This window comes from Rhipicephalus sanguineus, chromosome 5, assembly GCF_013339695.2.
Source record: "Rhipicephalus sanguineus isolate Rsan-2018 chromosome 5, BIME_Rsan_1.4, whole genome shotgun sequence".
Taxonomy (NCBI): domain Eukaryota; kingdom Metazoa; phylum Arthropoda; class Arachnida; order Ixodida; family Ixodidae; genus Rhipicephalus; species Rhipicephalus sanguineus.
This window is the reverse complement of record NC_051180.1, coordinates 153,964,457-153,978,425: the sequence shown is the minus strand read 5'-3', so window position 1 is coordinate 153,978,425 and position 13,969 is coordinate 153,964,457. Positions and strand designations below refer to the sequence as shown.

At 47.2% G+C, this 13,969-nt stretch overlaps 2 protein-coding genes across 14 annotated transcripts in view; both read left to right on the top strand.

The window, feature by feature from the left end:
- LOC119394349 (myosin-2 essential light chain) overlaps window positions 1-7,766 on the top strand; it is a 59,414-nt gene extending 51,648 nt beyond the window's left edge. For all 8 annotated transcript variants that reach the window (XM_049415761.1, XM_049415759.1, XM_049415762.1 and 5 more), the window contains 2 exons: window positions 3,498-3,575; window positions 7,526-7,766. In XM_049415761.1, the coding sequence (XP_049271718.1) occupies window positions 3,498-3,575; window positions 7,526-7,554 (107 nt within the window). In that variant the 3' untranslated portion in view covers window positions 7,555-7,766. The remainder of the gene's footprint in view (window positions 1-3,497; window positions 3,576-7,525) is intronic.
- Window positions 7,767-8,434: 668 nt separating this feature from the next.
- LOC119394348 (acidic leucine-rich nuclear phosphoprotein 32 family member A) lies at window positions 8,435-13,083 on the top strand. Of its 6 annotated transcripts, XM_037661648.2 has the most exons (9): window positions 8,435-8,735; window positions 9,412-9,518; window positions 10,843-10,986; window positions 11,067-11,186; window positions 11,272-11,437; window positions 11,534-11,587; window positions 11,665-11,801; window positions 12,061-12,121; window positions 12,208-13,083. In XM_037661648.2, exons 2-9 carry the CDS (start codon window positions 9,471-9,473, stop codon window positions 12,267-12,269), a joined length of 792 nt encoding a protein of 263 aa, XP_037517576.1. In that variant the 5' UTR covers window positions 8,435-8,735; window positions 9,412-9,470; the 3' UTR covers window positions 12,270-13,083. The 6 variants fall into 6 exon arrangements, with proteins under 6 accessions (XP_037517576.1, XP_049271713.1, XP_049271712.1 ...); XM_049415756.1 differs by lacking the exon at window positions 9,412-9,518 and having other exon boundaries at window positions 8,447-8,735; XM_049415755.1 differs by lacking the exon at window positions 8,435-8,735 and having other exon boundaries at window positions 9,230-9,518; window positions 11,534-11,581; window positions 11,665-11,765.
- The last annotated feature ends 886 nt before the right edge of the window (window positions 13,084-13,969 follow it).

Genomic DNA, 13,969 nt, shown 5'->3' with positions numbered 1-13,969 from the left:
GACTCGGAGCTGTCGCTATCGATCAGCAGAAGGAATGCCGCACGGTTTGCCCAGACGCCCATGTCGTCCGCCATTACTTCAAAACACGCGACGGCGGCAGCGCCCCCCAAGCAGGCAAACGTGTTAAAGGAAGTACGTCACGCCGAGTTCCGGTCGACTCAACCGATTTTGGCGGAGCAACTTTTCCTGCTCCACGGAGTGACTCCCACTCTGAATCCACTCAGACTCTCCCATTGGAACGCTTGACTCCCGCCCTCACTCGGACATTGGAACACACTTGCTCCAAAAGGAGCAGAAAAGCTTGCTCCGACTCCACCATTGGAATTCAACATAAGTCATCAGTGTGACCAAGGAAAAACAGTACATGTAAAGAATTGAACATTATGTCAATGTGACAGTAAATGTCATTGAAATGCATGTACTATATAGTTGTTGACATGAGGAAAAAGGTGGCACCAATAAAAAATTAATTTGTGAGATGCTTCTTGACACATTGTTAAGGAAATCTGATGAATCGACCAGTACCATAAATATTATGGTTTAGAGAGAGGTTTGAGTTTATGCTGTGCTGTGATGTGTTGAGCTGCACATATGCCGATTTGTGCAGATTTTCAACCACTGAAAAACATCTGTTAAAGTTAGCATCCATAGTTTCCATAATAATACTTGGGCAGTGGTACAGAGCAATTAATTTGATAGAGCATGGAATAAATTAATTTACTGCTAATTTACATTTAATTTGACCATTCATTGTTCCTTTTATTGTCTTTGTTTTCTAGCACTGCTGAAGCATTAATTATGAACCGAAACCAAGTTGACAACTTATCTGTTATCCTCCACACATCCATTACTGTCGTGTGCATACTGTTATGTGTGCATTGTCACATTCAACACAACAAATACTTCAAAACTGATACAGTCGAGCCCGACTATATCGAACCCGTTTATATCAAATTATCCCGTATATCGAACAATTTCTAAACATGGTAAATTTACATTGAGAATATATAGCAAAAGTTACTGTTACATCGAACGAAAATAGCAACGACAACCGATATATCAAACTCCATGTGCCTCAAAAGTGCCCCAGCAAGTTGGCTTTCCCTCACGGTGGCGGCGAAAACTGCCGGCGCCACCCTAGAAAATGTGGTTTAGACCCGGTTGTGCACGGGCGAACACCCCCCTGCAAGAAATGATCCTGGCCCGCTCGCAGCGCTTACAGCCAATCAGAGGCCGTCGTGCTTTCTCCGAGGTACAGAGGCAGTAGAAGTGAGCGCCATTTTTTCTTTCTTTATGCTTGTGTGCCTGCTGCTGCCTGTTTTCCTCGAGTCCTCATTCAGCTTGGTCCGTGCTGGTGGTGTTGCCTGTTGGTGCTCTGTGAACCTTCGTGTCGGCAGGGAGCTTAAGATCGACTTGCTCGGAGCTCTTTCTATGTTCTATGTAGATCGTGGGCAGATGTCACGAAGAAGACGATCCAGAACTGCTTTAGGCGTGCCGGCTTCCGCATGCGTGGTGATGACACCCCAAATTCCGATGACAGCACTGAAAACACCGCAGGTGCTTCCGCGGAAGTTTGGAGCGAGCTGGCAGAGTTCCCGGGAACTATCGACGGATCGACATTCGACGAGTTCGTCAGTACGGACGATGATGTCGCCATCATGGGTGAGCTACAAGATGAGGACTACGTTGCAGACGTCGTGCTGACCACGAGCCAAAGCGACAACAATAAGGAAATTGACGATGGCCCATTGCCTACATGCTCCGAAGTGATTAGTGCACTTGCGTTGGTCCGGCGCTATTGCGTGAATGTGGAAGGTTGCGGCCTCAGCTGCTTCGACTCGTTGGACAACGTGGAGGCGTGTGTGCTGTCGCAGGCAGCGAAGTCGTGACACAGAAGAAAATCCAGGGACTATTTTGTTCACCAAAGTAGGGCACGCAACTAAGCACCTCATATTAATAATGTACTTTCTTATTGTTTATGGTGCCCTTCGTTGTCCAAATCCTATAGCGTGCCCTATATCGAATTATGCCATAATACTGACTAATAAATGTTTTTTGGCGAGTTCGATATACCCGGGTTCGACTACCACCTCAGCAGTTCTGCCATCTTCGTCATCAGTGAACAGAAATTAAATTTAGTTTTTTTGCATCGCATAACAATTACTGCTCAAGTCACTGGTGTAGTGAAGTGCCGAGAGCTGTGAGCAAAGTTGCATTGCCTTTAGCCTCAATGCATCTGAAACCTTGAGTAACCACCAGCCATCTTGGCTTGCCCAGACTTTGTATCCACCTTGTGCCTCATACCTAGACTTTGTACCTGCAAGAGATCACACATTGGCATGCTGAGATTGAAGTGCAGCCTCCTCGGTGGGGTGGCTGGATATGGTGGGAGGTGAACACTGAATCGTATGTGCAAGGAGGAGGAGCGGCGAGTGCGTGTACCTGCGAGCAGACAAACAGGTTCTTTTTGTGGATGACACGACCAGACACGAATGGTGACATCACGGCCATTGCTGGGGATCCTGAGAGGCCCGTAGAGGACAAGGGATTGTTTCTTGGAATTTGTGATGCACCCATGGCTCGTTGCACTGCCACGTTCGCATTGTTGATCATGCCGGCATTCTGAACTGAATGCTCGTGTTCACTTGAAATGTTCAAAAAATTATCGGAGATGTTTTTGGGGCCCCTTTAAGACTGAATGCTCCCATCGCTCAGGAGAAAGCCACCACCTAGTCAATTTGGTGGGCTAGTGTAGGCTATATAAAGCTACACGTTTGCTATTTACCTGCTATTTGTGAATATTGTACAAAGCATCTTTGTTTCCTCATCCACTCCAACTGTATGTCTCTTGGTCAGATCCTTCCACCAAAAATCATAAAAGCAGTGGAGGTATTGTGTTGGACTCTATCCAAAGGCGCAACACTAGGCAGAAGATGGCTGTTCCCCGACATCTGCTGGACATTTTGGGTCCCCTTGAGAAACCACCAGCCATCTTGGCTTGTCCAGACTTTGTATCCACCTTGTGCCTCATACCTAGACTTTGTACCTGCAAGAGATCACAGTGGCATGCATAGGTTGCATAGGGTGTAGGTTGCATACTCAATGAAAAGAGTGTACACAGCTGGAAAATTTTTAATGCGAGTGTGCAAGACAAGTGCGGTCTTTCTGAACAGTTCTTGAGTAAAGGTTCTTGATGTAATACTTCTGCAAGTCACAGTGTCGGGTGAAGCACTCTATAGTCTTGTGCCCAGTAGTAAAATGTGGTTTAGGCTAATGGCAGGAAATAATGAAGCACTGTACCAGACCACTTACTCTGACTTTTATTTCCCACCATTTCAGCATGCTATCATTTTATGCACCTTCTCAGTGTAAAGTCACCCAGTGCATTGTGTAAGGTGCTTTGAGCAGGCGCTGTGAAAAATGGCCGATAGCAATAGTCTGTACAAGAGAGGTGGTCTACATTTCCATTGCGCATTCTCTTTCTTTTTCTAACGTAGGTGAAAAGCTGACTGACGATGAAGTGGAGCAGCTTCTTGCTGGCCAAGAGGACTCCCAAGGAAATGTCCACTATGAAGGTATAATACGTGGATGTATTGCCGGGGGAGACAGTAGGCTCTACAAATTTGCTTTCTGATATGTGGCTTTCCCTTGAAACATGAGCACTCTCTCGTCTTATTGTAGGAATGGTAGTTCTTTGAAATGTCCTGTTTATGTGCACATGCTTAACCAAAGAACAGCCATTTGCTACAGATGCTGGGCACAACTCAGTCCATCTCTATACTTAATCTCATGCGTACAGTACAATCTAAGTAGTAAATTTAGCCTGTCCCACAGTCGCTCCCCCCCCCCCCCCCAAGCTTCAGAAAGCAGACACTAGAGATAGGCCTTTTGAGGAGTGCACGCCTCAGGAGAAGTTATGGCATCACCCTTGATATTGGCCAGTTACAACTGGTCATCCTCTCATTTGAGGGACTCTCAAAATAGAAATTGAAAGATGTTGTTACCTGTGGCACCGTAGTAGCACTCAAACAAAGAATAGAAATCGCGTCTCCTGGTGTGTGTTAAGTTTTACGTTGCTGGATGGGCTGAGAGTACTACTGTGACTCTACAGATTATATTGGAAGTATTTCATACAGGTAGAGGTTAATCTGAAGTCCCCCATTACGGCGTGCCTCATTTGGGCACGTAAGACCCAAAATATAATTTTAAAAAAATTTAGCTCCTTGCCCCTGTGCGACCTCATCTTTCCAGCAGTGGAATCATTTAAAATGCACCGGTCTTAACTCCACAGACTTTTAATAAGTGTCACTTACATCAGTACAAAAACAAAAATTTGGTGACTTTGAAATTTGATAGCATTTCTTTGGCTACATATGCTCGATTTGGCCTGGCTGGACTGTTTGACTGCTTAAAAAGCATTATGAAAATTTAGCCCCATGATGAGTTGAAGCTGGGCCTGCTGCGTGGTTAGAGAGAGCCCATCCTCAGTTCCACATTGACAGTTGGGGAAGGGGTGCAGGTCAACGTCACTGCGTAGTTGAAGAGCAGTGTTACAGCAGTGCTATCACCGTATTGACACGTGTGAATAAGCGTGTATCGTCAACACAGGCGTGCACAGGGTTCTCTATTAGGGGGAGTAAAGTTTCACTGCAGTGCCCCTCCCCCCTTCCACACAATTGAATGAGTCCGCAAGAAAATAAGCTTTGCAATGGTTGAAAATATGAAAAATAAGCAGTGATGTGCTGCTCACAACGGCCTGCCTTTGGTTCCCAGCTTTCGGGGGGTGAAGGTGGGAAGTGAACTGTTCTTTTAATGTAACGTTGGGTGACCTCGGCTGCCATTATCGTCAAAAACCCGCATGACCGTAACCATACACATTAAACCACAATGGGACAGGTCTGACTGAATAAAGATACAGGGTGACTTGGTGCCCCTTATTAGAGAATTAGGGAGGGAGCCGCAGCCTCCCCTGTTTGCATGCCTGTGATTGTGACGTAATCATGTAGCGGTCCTTCTAGTTACTCTCCTGAGCTCTTCGTACGTTTCATTGTCAACGAGGGCCAGTGGCGTAGCCAGGGGGGGGCACACCGGGCCCGTGCCCCCCTCCCCCCTCAAATTTTTTTTTGGCCATGGCACACAGAGCACAAAATGACACTCAAGCACATCTCCCTGCCCGACCCCCTTTCAGATCAAGGAGGTGCCCCCCCCCCCCCCCCCCCCAAAAAAAAAATTCTGGCTACGCCCCTGACGAGGGCGCTTCTGCAACTGCTTTTAGCGAGACCCAGTGCAGTCCTGTTTCCTGATTCCGCGATTTATGTTCCACAATCTATGTCTTTCTTTAGTGACTGAGCATTGGAAGCTCAAGGAGCAGTATTGCAGTGCACCTGCCTTGGTGCCCCAATTGAAATTGTCGTGCGAATTAGCCTAGTAGCACTTTTTGTCTGTTCATCTTGCATTTAGAACTGCTGGAAAATACTACTTTGATATGTTCTTCTGTAATATCCAAATTTTTAAATTTCTTTTCACATCTCCCCACTATTGTTAATTGTAATTAATTCATGTACATTACAACTCTGTGATAACCAATTTCTTGCTTCGTTATTTGGCACACAGTGTGGTGGTTAGCGACCGTGGCGTTGCACTGCTAAGCACGATGATGCGGGTTCAATACCCAGTCTGTGTCTTGATGGGGGCGACATGGAAAAACTACCGTGGACGTAGGTTTAGGTGCTCAATAAAATAACCGCTGATGGGCAAATGAAGACTGGAGTTCTCACAATAGGATGCCTCTTAATTAGCTGTGCTTCTGTCTTCTAAAACCATAGCATTTCATTTATTATTTGGCAATGCATGGGCCATAAGAATGAAACACACTTACTGGTGTTTAAAAAAATAAAAATAAAAAAGTGACGGAAGTGCGGTGGTCATGTATGCAGACTTTGTAGCTATTCGTTTATACCGATGGTGAAGCCCATAATTGGGTATTCGGGTGTGGAGTCCTTTGATTTAAGTGTTGTTGCTAGAGTTGCCACCTGCTCGGTCTTTTACAGCGGGCTGGTCGCCAGTCGGCACCTAAGACCGGCTATCATTGGCCTGTTTTCTGGCCATTGTATCGCGATTATGATTACTTTTAAAAAATTGCTTGTTGCATAGGTGTCAATTCAACAACTACGACAATAAATATTTGTCGTCAATCACCAAAATGTTTTCACTACTAATTGTCAACCACTTTCAATCTTGTGCCCATAAAAACTCGAAGGCAAGATTCCTTTAAGTACAGCGATAATTGGAATAGAGCGTATGATTGCACGTGTACGTACTCCATAGATCCGATACATCGTCGCTTACGCATTTTGTACCTTTTAGCTTTCATTTGTGTACATGTCACTGGCCTGGTGCATTTGAATGCGAAGAGCCTATTATGGACGAACTATGTGCAGTTACCTTTCATTGCATTACATTCGGAAATAACCGAAACCTCAGTCACTTTTAGTATGAATGGTATTCCATTCCCTGGCATTTTTATGCCAACCAGTGGACTAGTTAGCTCAGTGTTGGTGTTTTTGTGTACATGTACAGTCGTGCTCAATATGACTTGCAACGCGGGAGCGCATGGCCTCACGAGCTCGGAGACCGCGCATGACTTCAACTTGCCCTTATTTAATGAAATAAATGCCGTCCTCGCGCTCGGGGATGATCCCCAATACAGAAAATATCATTTCTTTTTGTAAATCGGGTGACATTGAAGCTATGCGCAATCTTTGATCTCGTGAGGCCACGCGCTCCCGTGTTGCAAGTCATATTGAGCGCGACTGTACATTATGTCAATTTCGCTTTAGGACACCAACGTTGCCATAAATGGCGTTGCATGTTGAAGACCTAACACGGCGTCTATTGTCCATTAATTCAACCTCCTATAAATACCTTTCAGTTTTTTTTGTCTTCAGCTAAAGGTGGCAACCGTAGTTGCTGCATGATTTAAAGGAGCACTGAAGCGAAACAATGAACGGGTTTAGATTGATAGAGTGTACTCGTGAGAACTCTAGGGCTGTGAATTTCACCATAAGTTACAGAAAAAATCAAGGTAAAAGTTTCATTTTTCAAGTCTTGCGCCGAAATCTCAGTGCGTCACATCACAGATGTCAGTGTGTATTTGTCGTATTCTTGTGACATTGGCTCAACGAAATTTCCTGAAACTTTATATGCTAAGTCTATAACCCCATCTGAAGTCAATGTACTGTATTTTTGCCAATTAGGAACTATGCGGTACCTAGTAGAGGCTGTCAAAATCTGTCACGACGTTTGGTGCGGGAATTTCAACGTGGCATTGCCACTTGTATTTTCATTTTGCACATTTTCTCGCTGACCAAGTGTCATCTCGTGGCAAGCGTGGTGGTTTTGAAATTGTGAAAGAGTAATGAACTAATACGCGAAAAATCGTTTTTCTCTCTTGTGTCCCTTTAAGCATGTCTTCAGATCTGAAACTGGAATCGAAACCTGAAAACTACGATATTGTTTATTTCAGACTTTGTGAGAATGGTGATGAACGGCTGAACTCTCCGGCACAGCATCTGCAGAGCTGGCTTCGAGGGAGTCGGCGGTTTATGAAATGTGGGGCCAATTGTACATTCCAGAAAGAATGTGCTCTGTGCTGCCAAGAGAGGAGACCATAACTCGGTGCAAGTGTATTGACTGCATTGTCGACTATGTATTTATGCTTCATGGATGGCCTGGGAAATAAAACAAAAATTCTGCAAAGAAAAAAAGAGACTGTTTTCTTTTAACGAAATAAGTTAAATGCAGTAAGCTGTTCGATTCGAGCTGGCAATTGCTTTTGTGCTGATGTTAAACTGCGTTTTTTAAGCATGACGAAGCGCTGTCGTCATTAACAAATGCGTATCAACGCTTGGGGGAAAAAAAATAAGGTACTTGAAGGTCAGGGATGCCATTACATCATTGTGGTGCGTAATGCACGATCGGTAGCTGCCCCGACGTCGCGAATGGCAAGCGAGCGTTTGTTTAAAAGCCCGTGTCGACAAAAATGATGCGTCGTCCACACTTGCAAGAGCAGGCGGCGCCATGCGAAACTGTTTGCGATCCTCAACGCGTTACATGTTCGCTATGCGAATCGGTCCGGCTGACAAGGGCGCGCCCATCGCGGCTTCAAAATTCTTCCGTCTGAAAAAAAAAGAATGCGCGCAAGAAAGTAGTCCCCCCTCCACACGCGTGCTTCCGTGTTCGGCTCGCTGTGTCGATATTTGTCTCGAACGTGTAGAATAAAAACGCAATAGTCGTTGCACTCGTTATTACGATTCACGCAAAGATGCTTCGCCTGTTCAATCGCACGACGTCAACACAGCCCCGCTTGACTGAACGAACGCGCGGCCGCGTTGCAGCCACAACTCAAATATCTCCTCGACGCAATGCCTGTTCTGCGCCAGAGCGTTGGCACAGCTGGTGCGGCACGGAGTCGGGCATGTCTCAAAGCCCTTGCAGTACTGTGGCCGGCATGGCTTGCGCGGACTTGACACTGAATGCGACATTGTCGAAGCCAAGTGCGGTCAGAAACGTGTCGGGGTGCCACGAAACGAAGACGAAAATTAGTTAGTGCGCGGCAGCCGTGGAAAGCCTAACAAACAAACATCAGCGATGGCGCCGTTGCGGACCCGTTTAATCGAGAGGTCTCTGTGTAAAGCAAGCGCTGATATCAACTAGAGAACATGCGAAAGGCACCGGTAAGCGTTTTTTCAAGTTATTCGAACAAAGTACATAGCTAGAAACCTTGTCTCGGTAGCTTCGCAGCTCTTGCAAATGGCGAACCGCGGAACACGTGATCACCGAATAATTGCCCAATGTTGTATCCTAGCAACACCGGCTTTTATTGCGATGACTACGTGCAGTTGTGATGTTTTCTTTCGGTCATTCATGACACATCAAAAAAAAAAAAAACCTGAAACAAATGCGCGCAGCTGGGTTTGTCACGAGCTGCGCTTTGTTGAAAGACTTGTAGCTATTTACCTACCGCACACAAGCACCGGTACGTAGCTCATCGCGGAGGTGCGCGGGTGATCAGCTGATTTCTTGTACCGCTTGTAAAGCGTCGCGTACCGATTTAAATTGCCAGTTATTGGCAGTTGCACGCGCGGCGAGTATTGTGTTTGCCTGAAAAATAATCGAGGTGTGGTGTGGTCGGTGTGGTGGCTTACAACGCTGAAAATACTATTTTTTCGTCTCCGCCAATCGGAGGCCCGAAGAGCCACGTGACGTAGTCCTTCCCCGATCGTTCGCCGCCTGCGATTGGACGTTTTGAACGTGACCTCATGAATAGTAATTAGTTTGCTACGGCGTACATGTACTTTGAAGGAGGACCCCATATTGAGGTTGCCGCGCTGCTTGGCGCCTGCTTTTCAGCGCTGCCTGTGTTCGAGCAAGTCGGCTGCGTGCCATCCGCCTCTGCTGCTGTCGTGCAAATGGAGAAGAGGATTGAATTGGAGAAGCGGGGTAAAAACCCCGAGCAGGTGAATCTTTTCTTCTCGTTTTTACCCTTCACGGCTTCACATTAGGCGTCGATTATCTTATTTTTCTGCAACCTCACACTTTTTAATGCGGCTACGAGCGCAAAATGTGCATCCTGTAGGAGAGATGTGATGCTGGCGGTTCGAGTAGTCACCACTTGTTTTCTGCAAATTCGTGCTGATTTGCGCTTGTCGCGTCGCTTCTCGGCGTGGGTAGCGAGTTTCCGTTACTCAGTATGTGCGTCAAATAGGAAAATCATTGCATGGCGTAGAGGGCAGCTTGCCGCCTAAAATGTTTGAAAACTTACCACTTTATGCCGTACATCCACTTATGTAATTGCGTGCCCCGTGCTAAATTTCGCCCTTCGCACTTTCTTCCGGCTCTCTCGCAATCTAACTGCACGAGTAAGACGATCTAAGCGTCAGATGCATAACGTGGACGATTTTCTCCTGAATGTCAACATGGCGCTATTAGCCAAAGAGGAGCTCGTAGTGTCATCTCGGCTAAGGTCGTCGCTCGCTGGTTCGCGCCCCGTGTCCGAGCTTGCATTGCACGCGTTGGTATTGAACTGCGGTTTATCAGTCGTCGCCGGTAGTGTTTGTGTAGAGCGTACTAGACCACGTTGTGCGGCACCGGTACGCCGCCATTATCGGCCGAAGGTGCGTGCCTCGCGGTGTTCGGCGATTGGCAACTCGAAATGATCGCATTTTGGCTCGCGGTACCCAGGCATACCTCGTTTCTCGGTGTCCAGCGGTCGTTGCGAGCAATTGCACGCCCCGACCGCGGTTTATGTCAGCCCTGGGCCATGTCTGGCCTTGGTTACTTGGGGATCGACCGCCATGTTGACTCTCGGCTGGATTGGCAGCGCAAGTTAGAAAAAAAAAGTTAACAATTATTTCGCTCGGCATTCGCGGCTCCGTATATCGCTGGCACGCCCAAAATTTTAGGTTCAGCCGCAAATTATTCTCTCCGGACGCTGCGTCGCCCGCGGCGGGGGTCTGTTTTTATTTTTCGAGTTTGGCAGCGCGCCGGTTCGCGCTTCTTTTTTATGTTTATGTATACGCGCACTTCTTTTCAATATGGATCCCCTTTGTGTCCGGTGCCGGAGAAATGGCGCGCTTACGTTGAAACTACGTAATTTTAGCGTGCGGCCATGTCGGTGGGACTGGGCGTGCTCGCACGGCGCTCGGCGATTGCTGTCCGCGGCGCGTTTCGCATCGTGCGAGCTGTTTCGTGCCGCGGTGGCGTCGCGAGCGGCATTTGCCTCGGCGGCGGCGGCGGCTCGTGTAATCTCATTCCCTCCCGCTCTTCCCGCCTCCTCCGCAGATACACGAGCTCAACCTCGACAACTGCAGAAGTACCGCCATCGTCGGCCTCACAGAGGAATTCGTCAACCTCGAGACGCTCAGCCTCATCAATGTCGGCCTCACGAGTCTCAAGGGCTTCCCCAAGCTTCCCAACCTCAAAAAGGTGAGCAGTCCAACTGGCGTGGATGTGCGTGCGTGCGCTATGGCGGGGCGATGCCTTATCTCTCGCCCTCTCGTGTGCAGTTGGAGTTGAGCGACAACAGGATCTCGGGCGGCCTCAACCTTCTGCACGGGAGCCCCAAGCTTACGCATTTAAATTTGAGCGGGAACAAGATCAAAGGGCTCGAGACCTTGGATCCCTTGGTGAGCGAGTGTTCCGCATGCACCTTGCCTGCCAGCACGCGTGTCAGTCCCGGGCGAACTAATGCGCGCCTGCCTTCTTCTGCAGAAAGAGTTCAAGAACCTAAAGAACCTCGATCTTTTCAACTGCGAAGTGACGAGCATCGAGAACTACAGGGACCGGGTGTTTGAACTCATCCCAAGCCTCAAGTACTTGGACGGCTACGACAGAGACGAGAAGGAAGCTGAGGACTCTGAGGCAGACGACGAGGACGGTGAGGCGATGTTCACGTCGTTTGTGCTTGGCCAACTTTTTAATAATGATGTGCACTAAATACACCCCCCCCCCCTTTTTTTTTCTCGCCCCCTAGGTAACGAAGAGGACGATGAGGAGAATGAAGTGGACGGAGAGGGAGAGAGTGATGGTGAGGCAGCTTTTCTTCGGGGTGTTTGCGTGTGTGTTTTGTGTTGTGATTTAAATGTCCATGTTTTTTTCCCTCAGAGGATGACGACGACGATGTGAACGTGGACGACGAAGATGATGAGGATGGCGAGGAGGATGACGATGTTGATGAGGAAGATGGAGAAGATGGGGAGGAAGAGGTCGGTCTCGATTACCTAGAAAAAGACGACATTGATGTTAGTACCATTCATATATGGAGAGAGAAAGTGACCATAGATCTGCGTGCCTTTGTGTAGTGTGTACTGGCTAGGAAGCACCTTTTGCGCAGTGTACAGCTTGGAAAAGCAGGCATTCTCTTGTCCAGGCACGAGGTGCCTTGCCTTGTGCAAAGCTGGTGCTTGCATTCAGCAGCCAGTTCATGCTAAAATTGAAGGCCTTGAGATCTCACTTGGTACGCTCTGACACTTTTGCGTGTCTTTATTTTATTTTTTTCAGGAGGAAAGTGAAGGAGACTTCTACAACCCATACGACGTAGATGACGACGAAGACGGCGACGGTGAGTCGGCAGTACGAGTGTGCTCGTTGTTTTGATGAGTCGTGTTCACAGCGGTAGTGCTCATTGTGGCTGTTGTCGTCTTTCAGAGAACGAGTCTCCAAAGGGCCAGAAGCGAAAGAGGGAAGAGGAAGAGGACGGGGAGGACTGAGGGAGGGCGGGAGAAGCACTCAACACCAATTGGAACATCCCGGCATCTTTACTTTAGTTTTTTTTTAAACGTCTTCGTCATTGTCACCTGTAGACTTTGTACAGCGGCGGACAGAAACAAAATGCAACATCACAATCGCATCATCCTCGGTACCTGTCCCTAGCTTTATTTTCCCCCATTCATTTCATTCTTGAACAAGTTTTTTTTTTAAGCTTTTGCTTGCTTTGGGTGGCCTCCATTGGTTACCCACTAGTTTGCATTATTATATAAGCTTTGTATAGGTTGTTACTGGTGAACCAGGTTTTGTCTTTGGCAACGACTGTGAAAACAAATGGTCACCCTTGCAGCCATGCACATTCCAAGAGCTGTGTGCTGTTTGGGGGCGCTGCCGTCTTTCTGCATCTGCTTGCCTGTGTGAGGCAGCAAATGCACTTTTGATAACGCAAGGCAACACCAAAGTTGGCCCAGAAAAGGGGGTGGCCTCTAGGGACGGTGCCGTCGGGCACATCCTCCTCATCATCATCCACACAAATTTTTTTTTTTTTCTCGATCCGTATTCTTCTTGGCCCTCCCTTTTCTCAATTTGCTTTCAAACATTGAATGAAATGCCTTTTATTGTCGCATGTTGGCTGCGAGGGAAGTGTCTGTGCAGGTGCATATTCTATTGCATGAAAGTTTTGCAGCTGTGCAGAGACTTCCACTGCCGCCGTCAGTCTTCCGCGGCGCAGAGGCGCCGTGGAAGTGTAAATTATCAGCAAGGGCTTTGTCCAGTGTTTGGTTCAATTGTTAAATAAAGTTTTTACTGAAATGGCAAGCACCGCTGTTTGTAACCTCACTGAATTAAGAGCGTACCTTCTGTCCATAGTGCCTTGGCAGATGCAGTTGCTACAGGAACCTCTCCGTGGATTGATGGTAGGGCTATTCCAATGCGCAGCAAGACGCTGGACACTGGTTAAATGTGTAAACATCAGACTGGTACCACATTGAAGTTGTGGTCGACCAGCCAATTTAGTGTATCTGAAACTGATGCAAAGGTTAGTCTTTCTGCACCCTGTAGTCTGAATTGAGATCCCTGCTGCTGTTTTGTTCGTGGCTCCAAATTGTTTGGTTCCTCTAATATTGAACATCTAGAGTGGAGACTTCATCTGCCACTTGTTTTTGGAACTTCTGTTTTGGTGCTTAAGTTGTTGCTGTTGACTTACAGCGAAAATTGGTATTCTAACGTAGAAGGCATCTGTGAAGGTTTTGAATTGGAGATGTCATAGGGTGCCAACTCTACATAGCTCCTGCATTGTTCAATAATTATGCTCACTAAAGCTATTTCTACCTGTACAGATAAAGTGTTGCCTACAGTGACGCTGCATTGTTTGCTACATTATTCAAGCCTTCAGTGTTGCTCTTTTTGCAAGATTCTGTTTTGAAATTTACTTTAAAATGTGTGGCGTTGCTACAATTGCCTATCATGGGGGGGGGGGGTTATGAAGCCAAGAACTAGGCTGAGCAGTGTCCATTGCTCTTCGATGTGGCTCTGCTTAGCTTTTAATGAGAACTAGCAGACAATAATGCCAAGGAAAGCATAGGGGATGTTATCTGTAGTAAATGTGAAGAAAGTAACGTGGACAAAAAGATAACTTGCTGCCTGTGAAGACCGAACCTGCAACCTACGAATAATGCCTCTGCTATTGTCTGCTAGTTCTCAT